Source organism: Entelurus aequoreus, linkage group LG04 (genome assembly GCF_033978785.1).
Source record: "Entelurus aequoreus isolate RoL-2023_Sb linkage group LG04, RoL_Eaeq_v1.1, whole genome shotgun sequence".
NCBI lineage: Eukaryota > Metazoa > Chordata > Actinopteri > Syngnathiformes > Syngnathidae > Entelurus > Entelurus aequoreus.
Window position 1 is genome coordinate 74,605,017 of NC_084734.1, and position 20,808 is coordinate 74,625,824.

The window sequence follows — 20,808 nt, forward strand, 5'->3', positions numbered from 1 at the left end:
TTAACTTTGAATCATTTGGCCGACTGGACCACACCAGAGCGGTGAAGCTTGAAATGAAATGTCCTGACTGTAAACATCCACCCCTAGCAGGAAGCCAGATTAGTTATCAGGTAACGCACAGGTGCAAATCCAGGCAGATATTAACATCGTCCCAAAATAAATGCCCTCCCTAGAAATAAGGTGATTTTTTTTGGGGGGGGGAGGGGGGGGGGGGTTATTTGTTAATTTTAATTCCAATGAAATCTGGTTGGAATGTATTGCTGTTTTAAATCAAAATATAACTTACTTCACCAAGTATTATTATTTATTTATTTGTATTGTTATTACTTATGGAGTATATTGTGAATATATTGAGAACAGGAAGTGAACAAAGGTTTTAGCAACTGCTATGTAAAGGAAAGGGGGTAGGATTAAATAAGCTCTGCTTCTTCCTACTCCCTTTCGAATATGTTGAATAGAGAAACTGTCATGTCTCATGTTTTATGCATGCATGTTCCAAATAAACCCAAACTCAACTCAACTCAACAGATCACATAAAGACATTTTCAGGGTTCAAACGATGAAATCAACAACATACCGTTAGCACATTCATAGTTCTATAGAAGACAAACTAATTGTGACTTTACAAATGACTTCTTTTAAGTTTTTCTTTCTCTTACCTCGCCCTGGTCACATTTACAGCTCCACGGTTTTCTACTTCCCAAAGAGTTTTCCACTGAACTGCGTCTGCTGGCCTCGCACACCCCTTTCCCTTTCTGTAGTGTGCCACAAGCTCCAATTTCCTTTTCTTAGCAAGTCCAGCAGCACGCAGAGAGAGGGAGGGTGTTTGCAGCTGGAAAATGCACCGCCTGCATCTCCGCTGCACAACTTCAAATATAGACTTGGTTTTTTTGCAAGGGGTCTCGTGACTTCTTCGGTGAAACTAATGATGTCAGCTCTCTCTTTTGTTTCGACCGTTCAGAAGTATCCAATTTGTGACAAGTATTGAGCAGCTTATCTGCGTCTAATGTCCAGTGATGGCAGAAGTGTCTGATCCTTGTTGTGCTCCCTGGAAAAGGAGATCTTCTAGTTCAGTGTTTTTCAACCTTTTTTGAGCCAAGGCACATTTTTTTCATTGAAAAAAATCCCCGCGCAGAAAACATTAAAAAAATTAAACTCAGTAGCCGATATTGACAGTAAAAAGTTGTTATCGCAATTGTTTGATATGAATTCAAACCATAACCACCCATACATCACTATAACTCTCGTCTAAAAGTAGGTGTACTGTCACGACCTGTCAAATCACTCCGTGACTTATTTTGAGTTTTTTGGTGTTTTCCTGTGTGTAGTGTTGTAGTTGTTGTCTTGCGCTCCTATTTTGGTGTTGATTGTGATGTACGGATGTACTTTGTGGACGCCGTCTGCTCCACACACTGTAGGTCTTTGCTGTCGTCCAGCATTCTGTTTTTGTTTACTTTGCAGACAGTTCAGTTTTAGTTTCGTTTTGCATAGCCGTCCTTAAGCTTCAATGCCTTTTGTTTATTTTTGGTTTAAGCATTAGATACCTTTTTACCTGCACGCTGCCACCCGCATATTGTGATCACAACAAACCGTGTTCCCGACATCAACAAAGAAATTAGCTACCTGCTGCAACCTACTGATATGCCGAGCTCTAGACAGCACAGACACTCAACAATGGCACATTATTTGCGGATTATAATTACCGGTTTGCATAAAATATTTTTAACCTAATTAGGTGAAATTGCATAATGTCCCATGGCACACCAAACAATATCTCTTTGTTTTTTTTGCAAGGGGTCTCGTGACTTCTTCGGTGAAACTAATGATGTCAGCTTTCTCTTTTGTTTCGACCGTTCAGAAGTATCCAATCCGTGACAAGTATTGAGCGGCTTATCTGCGTCTAATGTCCAGTGATGGCAGAAGTGTCTGATCCTTGTTGTGCTCCCTGGAAAAGGAGATCTTCTTGTTCAGTGTTTTTCAACCTTTTCTGAGCCAAGGCACGTTTTTTTCATTGAAAAAAATCCCCGCGCAGAAAACATTAAAAAAATTAAACTCAGTAGCCGATATTGACAGTAAAAAGTTGTTATCGCAATTGTTGGATATGAATTCACACCATAACCACCCATACATCACTATAACTCTCGTCTAAAAGTAGGTGTACTGTCACGACCTGTCAAATCACTCTGTGGCTTATTTTGAGTTTTTTGGTGTTTTCCTGTGTGTAGTGTTGTAGTTGTTGTCTTGCGCTCCTATTTTGGTGTTGATTGTCATGTACGGATGTACTTTGTGGACGCCGTCTGCTCCACACACTGTAGGTCTTTGCTGTCGTCCAGCATTCTGTTTTTGTTTACTTTGCAGACAGTTCAGTTTTAGTTTCGTTTTGCATAGCCGTCCTTAAGCTTCAATGCCTTTTGTTTATTTTTGGTTTAAGCATTAGATACCTTTTTACCTGCACGCTGCCACCCGCATATTGTGAGCACAACAAACCGTGTTCCCGACATCAACAAAGAAATTAGCTACCTGCCGCAACCTACTGATATGCCGAGTTCTAGACAGCACAGACACTCAACAATGGCACATTATTTGCGGATTATAATTACCGGTTTGCATAAAATATTTTTAACCCAATTAGGTGAAATTGCATAATGTCCCACGGCACACCAAACAATATCTCGCGGCACACTGGTTGAAAAACACTGTTCTAGTTTATGTGCATCTGGATTAGTGCACTGAGCTCCAGTGGCTGACCTCTGCTGCCCTCCCTGTCTGTCTGTGTGTTTATTGTGCACTCTCCCCGAGCGCCTGGCCTCTTTGAACTCTCTGGGCAGAAACTCCAACCTGCAAGGGCTAGGGAGAGGAATTTCCTGTCCTCTAGCAGAGACAAAACTTTGCCCCGATGCAACAGATCACATTGTCAACGCCCACTTTTCTGTCCAACTTTCACGACCTCATCCCTCCGTTCGCCTCGTCCTTGCATGGGCCTGACAACTCCCACACAGCGGGAGGGTTTTAAAGTCAAGGGGGTAACCCTGCATTTTGTGTATCAAAGGTCAGATTACCCTGTCGGATGTTATCTTTCATCAGGCGCTGGCTGTGGGGATGAGTGGGGATGACAGCACCGGGCCCTGTGGCTGATGTGTGAAGCGGTATGGAAAAGACCAGGATTAACAGAGGTCCTGGGATCTAGCGGACTGAATGCGACCTAAACTCCTGGTGGATCCCATGGGGGAAATGAAAGAGCAGCCCAGAGGTTGAGAAGTAAGTCTATAGAGTTACTGTGTCAAAGGTCTCTGCAGAGGTGTAGCCTACTTTTAAGATGCTATATTGTGTTAAATTAGGTACACCTGCATACGGTAAGGAGATCTAATGCAAATCGTGTATAAATAAATACTAATATTTTGCCCCTCTCATTTAGCAATAAGTTCATGCAAACCACATTAGTTTCACAATTAGTGTTGTTATCATTTGGTTGTGATGTGCGGGTCGATACTGAAATATCAATACCGTTGATACCAGATCTATCTGTTCTGTATATCTTTTCTCAAATCAAAATATCGATACTTTTGATACTTGGGTTATTTGAGATAAAGTGTATCATTAACAGGTACTCAGTGTAAAGAGTAACTACCGCTAAACTTGTGAATGAGGCAATGTGTCAATGGTGAATGCTTTTGTTTACATGTTCAGGAATTCCACGTTGCCATGTTCATGTAACTAAACTGTGTCTTACTTTTTTTTAATAGTAGTTCTTATTACTTCATTTAATTTAATGCTTTTATTATATGTCACTCATTTCCTTTTGTTATGGTCTGAAAGGCCACTTTTCGTGCACTTTGTTTGATTTTGTCCTCTGTTTTGTCTGTTGTATTAGCTTGGCTATATTGTTACGCATGCCACAACCTCAATATAGTTCAGAGTTGGAAACAAATATATGTATATATATATATATATATATATATATATATATATATATATATATATATATATATATATATATATATATATATATATATATATATATATATATATATATATATATATATATATATATATATATATATATATATATATATATATATATATATATATATATGTATATATATATATATATATATATATATATATATATATATATATATATATATATATATATATATATATATATTTTTATATATATATATATATATATATATATATATATATATATTTTATATATATATATATATATATATATATATATATATATATATATATATATATATATATATATATATATATATATATATATATATATATATATATATATATATATATATATATATATATATATAATACAATATATATATAATCAATTTATAATTTATAATACATTTTTTTCCACACCCCTAATATATATATATATATATATATATATTAGGGGTGTGGGAAAAAATTGATTCGAATTCAAATCGCGATTCTCACGTTGTACGATTCAGTATCGATTCTCATTTTTCAAAAATCGATTTTTATTGTTATTTTTAATTTAAAATTTTTTATTTTTTTTATTTTTTTATTTTAATTAATCAATCCAATAAAATAATACAAAGCAATACCATAAAAATGCAATCCAATTCCAAAACCAAACCCGACCCAGCAACACTCAGAACTGCAATAAACAGAGCAATTGAGAGGAGACACAAACACGACATAGAACAATCCAAAAGTAGTGAAACAAAAATGAATATTATCAACAACAGTATCAATATTAGTAGCAATTTCAACATAGCAGTAATTAAAAATCCCTCATTGACATTATCATTAGACATTTATAAAAAAAAAAAAAAGAAGAACAATAGTGTCACAGTGGCTTACACTTGCATCGCATCTCATAAGCTTGACAACACACTGTGTCCAATATTTTCACAAAGATAAAATAAGTCATATTTTTGGTTAATTTAATAGTTTAAAAAAAATTACATTATTGCAATCAGTTGATAAAACATTGTCCTTTACAATTATAAAAGCTTTTTACAAAAATCTACTACTCTGCTTGCATGTCAGCAGACTGGGGTAGATCCTGCTGAAATCCTATGTATTGAAGGAATAGAGAATTGTTTTGAATCAGAAAAATATCGTTTTTTAATCGAGAATGGCGTTGAATCGAAAAAATCTATTTATAATCGAATCGTGACCCCAAGAATCGATATTGAATCGAATCGTGGGACATCAAAATCATTCGCAGCCCTAATATATATATATATATATATATATATATATATATATATATATATATATATATATATATATATATATATATATATATATATATATATATATATATATATATATATATATATATATATATATATATATATATATATATATATACACGTTAGGGCAGGGCAGGAAAAAACACAGAGGCTACTTAATCCATATAAGCCTGTTTCGCAGGTTTCTCTGCTCTTCAGGGGATTTTATTAAAACAATAAAAATAAAAATAACATTTTGTTAATAAAATCCCCTGAAGAGCAGGGAAACCTGTGAAACAGGCTTGTAGGTATAAAATAGCCTCTGTATTTTTTCCTTACCTAACGTATATTTCGCTCTACCCCGGCATTGAGCACTGTATAACGGATAAACCACAGAAACCTCGACTATATATATATATATACAGTATATATATATATATATATATACACTACCGTTCAAAAGTTTGGGGTCACCCAAACAATTTTGTGGAATAGCCTTTATTTCTAAGAACAAGAATAGTTTCAGATGAAAGTTCTCTTTCTCTGGCCATTTTGAGCGTTTAATTGACCCCACAAATGTGACGCTCCAGAAACTCAATCTGCTCAAAGGAAGGTCAGTTTTGTAGCTTCTGTGACGAGCTAAACTGTTTTCAGATGTGTGAACATGATTGCACAAGGGTTTTCTAATCATCAATTAGCCTTCTGAGCCAATGAGCAAACACATTGTACCATTAGAACACTGGAGTGATAGTTGCTGGAAATGGGCCTCTATACACCTATGTAGATATTGCACCAAAAACCAGACATTTGCAGCTAGAATAGTCATTTACCACATTAGCAATGTGTAGAGTGTATTTCTTTAAAGTTAAGACTAGTTTAAAGTTATCTTCATTGAAAAGTACAGTGCTTTTCCTTCAAAAATAAGGACATTTCAATGTGACCCCAAACTTTTGAACGGTAGTGTGTATATATATATATATATATATATATATATATATATATATATATATATATATATATATATATATATATATATATATATATATATATATATAAATGATAAATAATAAATGTGATGTATCATCCTGAAAGTGTACACATGTTCAAAATAAAACTCAACTCAACTCAACAAATGCCAGAATTTTCAAAGCATCATCAAATCATTAGTTTCATGCATTCTGGCACGAGCTTGCATGAAGTTCTGGATGCTTCTGCCTGCGGTGTTTTGCAGTCTGGCTATGTTGCGAGTTGGACGTACTTGAAGGGGAACTGCACTTTTTTGGGAATTTTGCCTATTGTTCACAATCATTATGAAAGACATGACGATGGATGTATTTTATTTATGTAAATAAATAAATAAATAGTAAATACATGCAATGAAATGTCAGTTTACAATGGAGCCTATGGGAGCTGCTCTATCCTGCCTATAAAGCCCTTATAAAACATCCAAACACCTCCATTAAGGTTTTAAATACATGATGCAAGTATATACGTAATGTAGTATTGGGTACATTTATAATAACATTTAATACTTACGTGTTTTGATCATTTTAAGCGTAGGCGGCACATTCATTTCAAAAACGAATTTTTTTTAACATCACGACTGATTATTACTCACTGCAGACTTCACGAGAGCCAACAAACAAATACATCACTTACTGTACAATGTCTGCTGTCATTAGTATGCCGACTGCTAGGATGTTCATATATTCCCAATGAGATGAAAAATGACTCATAATTCTCGCAAAGAAAAGAAGGTGGAACCAAGCGTCTTTTTGTGTTGTTCTCACCATTTCCGGGTCTAAATATGCTGTCAAAGTGTACCGACTTGTTGGAATATGTCCTTATTCTTCTACTATCCCGGTGAGAGACATGATTTATTATCTAGATTTAAAGTTTGACGAGCAAGGAAACAAGGAAGCAGCTGATCAGTCGATCACGCAATATCGTGATCACAGCACAAATAATTAGTCTGCGTTAGCGCTTATAATAACAATCTCACTGATACTTGTTAATACTCAAATCAAGAAATGTAAATAGAGTATTGCTGGCACTTTTTGGACGTTTTTTATTGGGTTATATGGGCGGAATAGAGGACCTCCCATTGGCTACTCTGTAAGCCGACTTTTATTATTATCATTATTTAGTAAGAATGCATTAAAAAAAAAAAACATCTGTCGTCCGTCATGTCTTTCATAATTGTTGTAAACAATAGGCAACATTCCAAAAGGGGCAGCTGCATTTTGGGGGGGGAATTTTGCCTATCGTTTACAATAATTTTGATAAAAAAGAACACATTTGTCTTTTTTGGGAAGGGATTTTAAAGATGATGAAAAATGCTTGAAAGATGTGGCTAATGGGAGTCACCGTTGTAGCCTTCAAAGCCCTCTAAAATGGTAAACGGGTTATACTTGTGTAGCGCTTTTCTACCTTCAAGGTACTCAAAGCGCTTTGACACTATTTCCACATTCACCCATTCACACACACATTCACACACTGATGGCGGGAGCTGCCATGCAAGGCGCTAACCAGCAGCCATCAGGAGCAAGGGCGAAGTGTCTTGCCCAAGGACACAACGGACATGACTAGGTTGGTAGTAGGTGGGGATCGAACCAGGAACCCTCAGGTTGCTGGCACGGCCACTCTCCCAACAGCGCCAGGCCGACCCCCCAAAAAAACTTCCAAACCCTCCATCAACGTTTTGTATACACACTGCAAGTCTATATATATAATGTAGTAACTGACACGTTTATAATAATAGGTAATATGTTCAATATTTACCGTATTTTGGTCATTTTAATCAATGCCGGAACTAATTCTTTGCCACATTTATTTCCGTTTCCATAGCAGCACATGTCTGACTTTTGGCAACAACTTGTGTTTCTACTTCCGGATACAAACACACGTGTGTGTTCTAACAATGGCAGATTCGGTAACAAACAACAAAGACGACTATTTTTGGACAAATGAAGATTCACAACCTTATCTTTTTGAATCGGAATTTAAGGAGTATTAACTACTGCTTTTAGAAGTCAGTACAAAGGAAGAGTGAGACGTTGGAGCAGACGGAAGCCGATAGAGTGAGGTGAAAGTGAGTCGAAGCTGCAAATGTAGAACTTGGAGACAAGCTATTTCGACATAAATGGATTGCTTACCCAAAATCAACAGGAAACGTCCCCGGCCAGCTGGACCAGACGAATATCGGTCCATCCAGTGAGTCACTTTAATATTGATCATACATGATATGATCAGTACATACACTGTCTGGCTAGCTCAGCTGTGTACAAACAAAACATGAAATGTGGGCTAATGCTTTACAAATACTGTAATATGATTGTTCATGTTTTTCAGTCCGTACAAATTTGTGTTCTATCGCAGTGTTGTGCATTACAAACCCAAGCGCATTTCGTATTGTTGTAGATGCTAGCTTATCTCTTGCTGTTGTTAGCTTCTATGGCTAATGCCGTAGCACGCCGATGTGTTAGTATGCCGGAAAAAGAGTTTCTCAGTGTTGGCTCTTACAATATCAATGTCGCTACATTTTGGTTATTATACACGTTATGGAACGTAAATGAAGTATTGTTGACGGTTTTTGAATGCATTTTTAAAGGGATTTAGTGGTAGAATTGATTGCTCCCTTAAGCTGCATTGCTAACAACCAAGAACGAGATGATTTTTAAATGTTAAAAAAAAACAAATACTTTTGTCTTCTTGTCTTTTCTTTAGAGTGTCCGCCCTGAGATCGGTAGGTTGTGAGTTCAAACTAAAGATGTCCGATAATATCGGACTGCCGATATTATCGGCCGATAAATGCTTTAAAATGTAATATCGGAAATTATCGGTATCGGTTCCAAAATTATCGGTATCAGTTTCAAAAAGTAAAATGTATGACTTTTTAAATCGCCGCTGTGTACACGGACGTAGGGAGAAGTACAGAGCGCCAATAATCCTTAAGGGCACTGCCTTTGCGTGCCGGCCCAGTCACATAATACCTACGGCTTTTCACACACACAAGTGAATGCAAGGCATACTTTGTCAACAGCCATACAGGTCACACTGAGGGTGGCCATATAAACAACTTTAACACTGTTACAAATATGCGCCACACTGTGAACCCACACCAAACAAGAATGACAAACACATTTCAGGAGAACATCCGCACCGTAACACAACATAAACACAACAGAACAAATACCCAGAACCCCTTGCAGCACTAACTCTTCCGGGACGCTACAATATACACCCCCCCCGCTACCCTCTACCCACCCCTCCCCCCGCCAACCCCACCCACCTCAACCTCCTCCTGCTCTCTCAGGGAGAGCATGTCCCAAATTCCAAGCTGCTGTTTTGAGGCATGTTAAAAAAAATAAAGCATTTTGTGACTTCAATTATAAATATGGCAGTGCCATGTTGGCATTTTTTTCCATAACTTGAGTTGATTTATTTTGGAAAACCTTGTTACATTGTTTAATGCATCCAGCGGGGCATCACAACAAAATTAGGCATAATAATTTTTTAATCCCACGACTGTATCGGTTGATATCGGAATCGGTAATTAAGAGTTGGACAATATAGGAATATCGGATATCGGCAAAAAAGCCATTATCGGACATCTCTAGTTCAAACCCCGGCCGAGTCATACCAAAGACTATACAATTGGGACCCATTACCTCCCAGCTTGGCACTCAGCATCAAAGGTTGGAATTGGGGGTTAAATCACCAAAAATGATTCCCGGGCGCGGCCACCGTTGCTGCTCACTGCTCCCCTCACCTCCCAGGGGGTGATCAAGGGTGATGGGTCGAATGCAGAGAATAATTTCGCCACACCTAGCGTGTGTGTGACAATCAAGGGTACTTTAACTTTACTTTACCGCACCCCAAATCCAACCTACACTGTCTTTCCATGATATATCTTTGAGTTGAAAAATATGTTATATCTCATGTCATGTACTTAATGAGTCTGCTGGGTGGACATGACAAATTAGACAAATTAGACAGTGCATAAGAATTCTACCTACCTAATGATTTTGACAACGACGGGGGATTAAACAGTCATGGCTGTCAGTCAGTGATGCTGTATATTTTATAGATGACATTTCCATTGCTAACAGCCATGGATTTGGACTGCATGAATACATGCATACAGATGTTTCAGGGAGCATTTTGCAGTCTCCAGTTTCACAGATGAGTTTACTTTGCAATCCCTTTCTACACCGCAAAAACTGAAATCTAAGTAAGATTAAATATCTCAAATAAGGGTGATATTTGCTTATTTTCTGTCTGATAAGATAATTCGTCTCACTAAACAGATTTTATGTTAGAGTGTTTTACTTGTTTTAAGTGTTTTGCTCCTAAATGATCTCAGTAAGATAGTACAGCTTGTAGCTGAGATTTGATGACCTATATTGAGTAAAACATGCTTGAAACTCGAATATCAACTGTTGCAAAGCTGTGTCATCAACAATCACAAGTATAAAACTACTTTTTTAAAGTAATAATTTCTTATTTCAAGCATGGGGAAAAAAAATCATGACTTTGACACAATTGTGTCTCATATTAAAACAGATGACAGCCAGATGGACTTTGCTGTTTTATTTTCAATGAAACAGTTGGCACAGTACAGTAAACTGACAGTTAATATTTAAACATTTAACATGTGACATTTCAAACAATTTTGAACAGAAATAGTTCATGCACATTCAGATACATTTTTCAAAATTACAATTAAAAACATTTTGGCCGGCGGCCAGGCTGTAAATATATATATATATATATATATATATATATATATATATATATATATATATATATATATATATATATATATATATATATATATATATATATATATATATATATATATATATATATATATATATATATATATATATATATATATATATTCCTTGCACACTAATTGACTGAAAGAGCACGCACTTGGCGCGATGATGTCATGTTATCGATGGAAAAATGCATTTTTAGACAATAGGATTTGCCTGAGCAGCTAGTTGACCCCGAGAGTAACAAGCGCTAGCCTTGTTGCCTTTCCATTAAGAACAATAAATTAGTTTTTAGTATAAGTTTGCTGGTTTCAAGAAATGTAATGCTAAACTCATATCACTATGTCAAGATAATTGCACTAGCATTTACTTAATTTAAGAATATTGTTCAACATATGGAGCAAAAAGGTCTCTTTTTTTTTCTATCAAGAAAAGTGCACTTGTTATTAGTTAGAATATTCTTATTTTAAGGTATTTTTGGGTTCATTGAAGTTAGCTAATTTTACTTGTTTTGGAAAGTCTTGACAAGCCAAATTGTCTTGTTCTATTGGCAGATAATTTTGCTTAGTTCAAATAAAATACCCCTCATTTTTGTATTTTTTTTCCCTTGTTTTTGAACACTGACTTTTTGCAGTGTGCAAGACTTCGGCGAGGATGAACCCCAATTCAAGACTTCAACACGTCTTATAAAACACTCACTTGTTTTGCTGCTCATTTGGTCCGTCTTGAATCCTGTCGTTTCCGGCGTCACGCCTGTGCTCTCCCTCCCTGCCGTGTCTTGGAGAGGTTTTGTCAATCCTCCCGAACTCCAGCTCACTCCCCGACGCAGAGACATGTGTCCTTGCTCCATCTCCATCTTTTTTTTTTACTCCAGAGTTTTCAAGTGACTCTTCTGCAGCCGAGCAAAAAAGTCCCTTCAAATGGGAGCGTTTGTCCCAGTTGGCGACCTTCTTGTTAAGATGAAACAATCCTTTTTTTAAAAAAAAAAAAGTTTTGGTATGCACAGAAAATAAGAAAATGGCGGCTGGTTTTCCAGTTGGATCTGTCCAAGTGTTTTATGTGGGCAGCTGAAGTTTGTCAGAAAATGCTCTGGCTTTTGTCTTCATCAAGTGTCATTCTCTAACTATCTAACCAAGCCTCCCTCTAGGCAATGTTCCCCAGATGACTTCCACTGGACAACCGCCACAAAAATTGTGCAATTTCCCAGCTCTTCTTGGCCAAGAAAGCAGAGAAAACAGCCCAGTCTTCCTTATTTGCATCTCTCTAATACTCCTTTTTTTTTTCTTTTCCCAGACGTAGATCTTCCTCCTCCGCTATTTTTGGTCACCAGAGCATTCTCTCCGTCTGCTTCTAAATCTCCAGCCCGCAGATTATTTTTCTTTCAGCCAAAAATATCTGCTCTTTATCTTGAAGATCATAACTCCAGTGTGACATAAAGGGAGCTGTGCATATGCTGTTAGGTGCACGTGAGGAATATTAGTTCGCTCTGCTGAGGTCTCTCAAAACACGGTTTTGCACCGAAACCCTTCAACCGTTTGGGGGATCCTGTGTCACTTTTTATATATTAAAGCCAGACGCCAAATATAGTATGCATTCATGACGGAAGGCGTCGTCTTGAATGGAGTTATGATGGGGTTCTTGCCTTTGTTTGCTTGACTTTTTCTCCCAGTTTGCTCATGTTTAGTTTGGTGGAGCCTGTTTTGGCTTCAGACTTAATGTCGTGTTGAGGGAGTTTTTTGGTTCTGAAGTGCAAAACAGGCAACTTGATCTAATCCCTCCGATGATCCAGGTCCCATCCCAGGTCACCTGCAATACAAAAAAAACAACATATTTTATATTCTGCAGCATGGAGACTTGACCCACATTGCAAAAACTGAAATCTAAATAAGAGTAAATATCTCAAATAAGGGTGATATTTGCTTATTTTTCTATCTGATAAGATAATTCTTCTCACTAAGCAGATTTTATGTTAGAGTGTTTTACTTGTTTTAAGGTTGGGGTACTTAACTTTGTTGGAGGTACTGAACCCCACCAGTTTCATATGCGCATTCACCGAACCCTTCTTTAGTGAAAAATAAAATGTGTTTTTTTTTTCAAATTCAAGACAAAGTTATATGTTTTTGGTAACACTTTAGTATGGGGAACATATTCTAAGTAACAAATACTTAATTTTGAGTTTTTTGGACACTAGGGGAACATTCTAAGTAACAAAGACTTAATTTAGAGTTATTTGGTTAGGGTTAGGGCCAGGGTTAGAGGGTTAGGGTTATAATAAGGCCATGCCGAATAAGGCATTAATAAGTACTTAATAATGACTAGTTAAGAGCCAATATGTTACTAATTTGCATGTTAATAAGCAACTAATTAATGGTGAATATGTTCCCCATACTAAAGTGTTACCATGTTTTTTTACTGGTGCACAAAATTAACCGTGCATGAACATCACCTTGTTCAAACAACAAAACCAACACAGTGCATAAACTCACAACAAATTACACACCTGCAAATCAGTCTGACTTCTGCTGTTGCCGTATCCGTAATACGCCGATAGGGAGAAGTTTTTATTTACACGATGAGTCGGGTGTGTTTTGACCTCCGCCGAACCCCTGAGGCCGACTCACCGAACCCCTAGGGTTCGATCGAACCCAGGTTAAAAACCACTGTTTTAAGGGTTTTGGTCCTAAATGATCTCAGTAAGATATTACAGCTTGTTGCTGAGATTTGATGACCTATATTGAGTAAAACATGCTTGAAACTAGAATATCAACTGTTGTAAAGCTGTGTCATTAACACTCACAAGTATAAAACTATTTTTTTTAAGTAATCGTTTCTTATTTCAAGCGTGAACAAAAAATACATGACTTTGACACAATTGTATTTCATACTTAAAACAGATGACAGCCAAATGGACTTTGCTGTTTTATTTTCAATGAAACAATAAAAAAGATGTACCGTATTTTTCGGACTATAAGTCGCAGTTTTTTTTCATAGTTTGGCCGGGGGTGCACTTATACTCAGGAGCGACTTATGTGTGAAATTATTAACACATTACCGTAAAAAATCAAATAATATTATTTAGCTCATTCACGTAAGAGACTAGACGTATAAGATTTAATGGGATTTAGCGATTAGGAGTGACAGATTGTTTGGTAAACATATAGCATGTTCAGAACATGCTATATGTTTACCAAACATATAGAACATGATGTTCTATATGTTATAGTTATTTGAATGACTCTTACCATAATATGTTACGTTAACATACCAGGCACGTTCTCAGTTGGTTATTTATGGCTCATATAACGTACACTTATTCAGCCTGTTGTTCACTATTCTTTATTTATTCTAAATTTCCCTTCAAGTGTCTATTCTTGGTGTTGGTTTTTATCAAATACATTTCCCCAAAAAATGTGACTTATACTCCAGTGCGACTTATATATGTTTTTTTCATTCTTTATTATGCATTTTCGGCCGGTGCGACTTATACTCCGAAAAATACGGTACTCTTATAGTAGTACAGTTGGCACAGTACAGTAAACTGACAGTTAATATTTAAACATTTAACATGTGACATTTCTAACAATTTTGAACAGAAATAGTTCATGCACATTCAGATAAATTCTTCAAAATTACAATTTAAAAAATTTTGGCCGGTGGCCGGGCTGTATATATGAGGCACTAATTGACTGAAAGAGCACGCACTTGGCGCGATGTCATGTTGTCGATGGAAAAATGCATTTGAGACCATATGATTTGCCTGAGCGGCTAGTAGACCCAGAGAGTAACAAGCGGTTACCTTGTTGCCTTTCCATTAAGAACAATGAATGAGTTTTTATTATAAGTTTGCTGGTTTCAAGAAATGTAATGCCGGGCGCATATCATTATGTCAAGATAATGGCACTAGCATTTACTTAATTTAAGAATATTTTTCAACATATTAAGCAAAAAGGTCAAAAAAAAAATTCTACCAAGAAAAGTGCACTTGTTATTAGTGAGAATATTCTTATTTTAAGGTATTTTTGGGTTCATTGAAGTTAGCTAATTTTACTCGTTTTGAAAGTCTTGACAAGCCACATTTTCTTGTTCTATTGGCAGATAATTTTGCTTAGTTCAAATAAAATACCCCTAATTTTAGTATTTTTTTTCTTGTTTTTGAACACTGACTTTTTGCAGTGCAACTGTTGTTAACAATGGAACCTCTCATTATACAAACTTTTCAATTTATACAAACCACCGACTGAATAAAAACTACTCAGTGGCCTAGTGGTTAGAGCAGTGGTTCTTAACCTTATTGGAGGTACCGAACCCCACCAATTTCATATGCTCATTCACCGAACCCTTCTTTAGTGAAAAATAAAAAATAATAATCATTTCAAATTAAAGACAAAGTTATGTTTTTTTTATTGGTGCATAAAATGAACCGTGCATGAACATCACCTTGTTCAAAGAACAAAGCCAACACATGAACTCACAAGAAACGACACACCTGTAAATCAGATGGAAAATTAGAGGGAACATTGTTTGAGGGTATCCATAATACGCCGATAGGGAGAAGTTTTTATTTACACGATGAGTTGGGTGTGTCTTGACCTCCGCGGCGGAGGCTGCGCCGAACCCCTGAGGCCGACTCACCGAACCCCTAGGGTTCGATCGAACCCAGGTTAAGAACCACTGGGTTAGAGTGTCCGCCCTGAGATCGGTAGGTTGTGAGTTCAAACCCCGGCCGAATCATACCAAAGACTATAAAAATGGGACCCATTACCTCCCTGCTTGGCACTCAGCATCAAGGGTTGGAATTGGGGGTTAAATCACCAAAAATGATTCCCGGGCCACCACTGCTGCCCACTGCTCCCCTCACCTCCCAGGGGGTGAACAAGGGGATGGGTCGAATGCAGAAGACAAATTTCACCACACCTAGTGTGTGTGTGACAATCATTGGTACTTAAACTTAACTTTAAAAATATGCTTTGTAGTACGATTGATGTTAAAAGTTAAAGTTAAAGTACCAATGATTGTCACCAGTGAATTAATTAACTCATATTACGTTTTGCATATGATGAATGTTCATATTCATCTTGGAGAAAGCAAACCACCAAGTTTAAGTAAATAGTGGTATTTCAGTTTGAGCACATAATAAGATAAGGCCCCTTAGTTTGACATTCGCAGGTGGATTGGATCACTTCTCGTAGGAAAGAGGCCCTAATCGGGACTTCGGAATGCAAAAGTGATAGCCCTATCCTTGAGAAGAGACTACCTGTCTAGCTCAACGCCAACATTTAAGTTATGACTTAAAGCAGTGGTTTTCCATACACTCCTTTTATGGTTAGGATGTGCTCTCCTGACTTAGCACACACACACACACACACACACAGACAGGAAGGAGGGATATAAAACTGATGGTTTGGCTTCTCCAAGTTAGGAGCGATGATGTCACGTTATCGATGACAAGCGGTAGAAAAAGGATTAGAAAGGACAGATTAAAAAAAAAAAAATCTATTTTGGGACCCCTGCTTTAGAGCCTCAATGCATATTTTAGAGAAAATGCCATAACCTTCATTCTTTATTCTCTAATCAATGCATATAATCGACATTGAAATTGCACTTTGAACATCTGCACTGATAAAAATAGATAAATAAAAAATAGAATAAAAATTGCTGGCACACAGGTCATGCAATCCACACACAAGTACCTGCTACTGCAGCTGCTGTGCAAAATGTATGCCTGCGCATTTTAAGTTCAGGGCAATCTATGCGGTCCTTATTTTATCATTCGTATTTATTTTTCTAGTTGTACTCAACGATTATTCAAAATAATCAAAAGTTTTAGTTTTTTTCTAATCAAATTAATCTATCTCTCGGTAATCGATTAATCATTGTAGCCCTATATGATGAGCACCCAATGGCTTTGTTAATCAATATTATTGATAAATTAGTTGTGCAATGACAAATATGAATGAATGGAATGAGATCACCAAATGTTGGCAGCCTCTGGTACAGTACATAACAAATTCAACCGCTGGTAAAGAGTGAGTAGTTTTATGTTATTTTGGTTGTATTTAGTTTTATTACACAATGATTTATTATCTTAATAACCCCAGTTTTAATTCACATGAACAAATGTTGCAACATTTGGCAAAAGCATCCCGGTCAACTTTTAGTGTTTGGAATTCCAGGCTTGTATATGAGGTAAAAGTGGTATTAAAGAACATAGCGCAAGTCCAGTTGTTTGCAAGAAATGGTTAAAAATTCCCATTTTTTTGATAGGATCATGTTAAAGTCATGTAATTGGAATCTAACTACTTTTAAAAAATGTATACGAGTAACATAAAACATCAAGAATTCCTGCAGATTTTTATTTTTATTTTTTTTTAAGATTAGCCGTCTCACTGCTGAAGTGCAGAATTCCAGGAGAGAATAAAAAGGGTGGAAGGGGAAATGAGGAGACGCCTTTGTGACAGTCTAATGGCGATAAGCTCAGAGCTGTTTGCGAAGAAGGAAGTTTGACATTCATGAAGGCCACAATGATTCAGTCGGGCCAAATTTCAAGTTAATTTGGTTTTCTTTTTAATTTGTTGAACGGTTATCTGATAGCAGGAAGTGACACCAGAAAGTGGCAGACAGTTTCATTAAAGTACTCTCGCTATTTTCATTATTTTTGACAAAAAGTCTCATATCTAATGCTCTAAAAGTATTTAAACGTATCTCTTACATAACGCCCGGCACTCTTTTTGCTACTTTCTTGTGTCATTTCGTGGAAGAATTGATTTATATTTCATCAATTTATATTAGACTTAGACTTAGACTTAGACTTAGACAAACTTTAATGATCCACAAGGGAAATTGTTCAACACAGTAGCTCAGTTACAATGATGGAAAGGACAATGCAGGTATAAATAGACTAATATAGCCAAAAAAAAAAAATCTAACATATATACGAATATATACATAATATGTGTACAGAGTAATTTATATACAGATATATTATATTATGTCTATAACATATATACAATATAAACCAATGACCATTGTGTTGGCAAATGATTATTTTTAATCAAATTAATCACACTTTTGAATTTGGATTATTAGAGATGAATCAGAGATTATTAGTTGCTTGCATAGATTAAATTAACTTTAAAAAAAGACCCTAATATTTGGACAGATAACTGTATAGTCAAAATACAAGAGCATGTTTAATAACCTCTTAAGGCCCAAGCTGTTTGTTTACATGCTTTGTTTTTTTATTTCTCTTTGCTATTTGGGCTTATTGGACCCAAATTAGAAACACAGGAAGTGGAAAAACCAGCTGAAATGAGCGAAATAAATTGAAGGGGTTTGAATGCAATCTGCTCTTGTTGAACTGAAGTGTGCAGCAATTTTGCTTGGTTATGAACGATGTGAGGCTCTATTGTGTGCGTCCTGAATCAGACCGTCCTTGAGGATGATGAGCGTCATCTTTGTTTTCGCTCATGAATCACCACGGTATCGAACGCTGGTTATCATTCAATGCCTTTCAGTGTTCCTTTGTGGCTCCGCAACTGCGCACCGCAAACCTTGAGGATCGCATCGTATTAAGGAGAGACGCTGGCCGTCATGTTAGCACAGCCGTAACCTTGAAGGCAGTCTAAACAAAACAGCGCTGCACCACAAAAATGCTCCGGAGGGGCGATGAAGGCTGGCACTGTTTAGGCTCTGTCTGACAACAGCCTTTCTTGTCCATCCATGCTCTCTGGTAGCATCTCTTCAAAGTGTACTTTTAAACTGATTTTACTTTTCATACTTGACATGCAACGCCAACGGTCATCCTTTTTTCTTCCATTTAGTCACCAATTACCTTCCACTTCAAAAGGTGCCCACCCGTTCTGCACAGCCGCCTCTGCCACCCATTGACCTCCGTGATTAGAGGTAAGGATATCATTTACAGTCTGGCCCAGAGGCCATTTTGGCGTGTAATCACAGTGTTGCTGTTCTTCGTCAGCATATGATGCATGCACACACGGACAGGACAGCCAAATAAACGGTGATCAGCCCCCTGTGGTCGTCAACATTTACCACATAGACTGGATGCCTCAGTGGTCTGGTAATGAGAAGTCATCACGCTAATGTTACTTTAGGTCAAGGATCGGCAACCCAAAAATGTTGAAAGAGCCATATTGGACCAAAAATACAAAAAAACAAAAAATCTGTCTGGAGCCGCAAAACATTAAATGCCTTATATACAGTCGTGGTCAAAAGTTTACATACACTTTTAAAGAACATAGTGTCATGGCTGTCCTGAGTTACCAATAATTTCTACAACTCTTATTTTTCTGTGATATCCAATCCAATCCAATCCACTTTATTTATATAGCACATTAACACAACAAGAATGTTTCCAAAGTGCTGCACAGCCATGTTAAAAAACAATATTAAAAACAATATTAAAAACAATATTAAAAACAATATTATGCTACACCAATGACTGAATAAAAACAAAGAATAAATGAATAGAAAACCAATACAGAGACAATATAAAAAATAAATATGATTAAAAACGATTTTAAAGGGTAAAACCAATTAAAACAGTAAAATAGACATCAAAATGTATAAAAAAAAACACACAGGACAACAGAGGACAGAAGACCACACAACTCACGTAGTGTTAAAAGCCAAAGAATAAAAGTGGGTCTTAAGACGAGACTTAAAACACTCCACTGTGGAAGATAGAGTGATAGAGTGATTGGAGCACATACTTGTTGGTCACAAAAAACATTCATGAAGTTTGGTTCTTTTATGAATTTATTATGGGTCTACTGAAAATGTGACCAAATGTGCTGGGTCAAAAGTATACATACAGGGGTATAGGTAATGTTTGGTTACCGTATTTTTCGGACTATAAATCGCTCCGGAGTATAAGTCGCACCGGCCGAAAATGCATAATAAAGAAGGAAAAAAAACATATATAAGTCGCACTGGAGTATAAGTCGCATTTTTGGGGGAAATGTATTTGATAAAACCCAACACCAAGAATAGACATTTGAAAGGCAATTTAAAATAAATAAAGAATAGTGAACAACAGGCTGAATAAGTGTACGTTATATGAGGCATAAATAACCAACTGAGAACGTGCCTGGTATGTTAACGTAACATATTATGGTAAGAGTCATTCAAATAACTATAACATATAGAACATGCTATACGTTTACCAAACAATCTGTCACTCCTAATCGCTAAATTCCATGAAATCTTATACGTCTAGTCTCTTACGTGAATGAGCTAAATAACATTATTTGATATTTTACGGTAATGTGTTAATAATTTCACACATAAGTTGCTCCTGAGTATAAGTCACACCCCAAACTATGAAAAAAATGGTGACTTATAGTCTGAAAAATACGGTGCATGTCCCTTGGCAAGTTTCACTGCAATAAGGGGCTTTTGGTAGCCACCCACAAGCTTCTGCTTGAATTTTTGACCACTCTTCTTGACAAAATTGGTGCAATTCAGCTAAATGTGTTGGTTCTCTGACATGGACTTGTTTCTTCAGCATTGTCCACATGTTTAAGTCAGGACTTTGGGAAGGACATTCTAAAACCTTAATTCTAGCCTGATTTAGCCATTCCTTTACCACTTTTGACGTGTGTTTGGGGTCATTGTCCTGTTGGAACACCCAACTGCGCCCAAGACCCAACCTCCGGGCTGATGATTTTAGGTTGTCTTGAAGAATTTGGAGGTAATCCTCCTTTTTCATTGTCCCATTTACTCTCTGTAAAGCACCAGTTCCATTGGCAGCAAAAAAGGCCCAGAGCATAACACTATCACCA

The 20,808-nt window shown here is 36.6% G+C and overlaps 2 protein-coding genes across 4 annotated transcripts in view; one reads left to right on the forward strand and one right to left on the reverse strand.

Annotated features, from left to right (window-relative positions):
• The window catches only part of LOC133649014 (synaptopodin), a 56,010-nt gene that overhangs the window by 10,931 nt on the left and 24,271 nt on the right, over positions 1-20,808 (reverse strand). For both annotated transcript variants that reach the window (XM_062045677.1, XM_062045676.1), the window contains exon 2: positions 11,708-12,814. In XM_062045677.1, coding sequence (XP_061901661.1) covers positions 11,708-11,864 — 157 coding nt within the window. In that variant the 5' untranslated portion in view covers positions 11,865-12,814. The remainder of the gene's footprint in view (positions 1-11,707; positions 12,815-20,808) is intronic.
• gpx3 (glutathione peroxidase 3) overlaps positions 3,079-20,808 on the forward strand; it is a 201,658-nt gene continuing 183,928 nt past the window's right edge. For both annotated transcript variants that reach the window (XM_062045681.1, XM_062045682.1), the window contains exons 1-2: positions 3,079-3,258; positions 18,829-18,910. The gene's annotated coding sequence lies outside the window, so the exon portion shown is untranslated. The remainder of the gene's footprint in view (positions 3,259-18,828; positions 18,911-20,808) is intronic.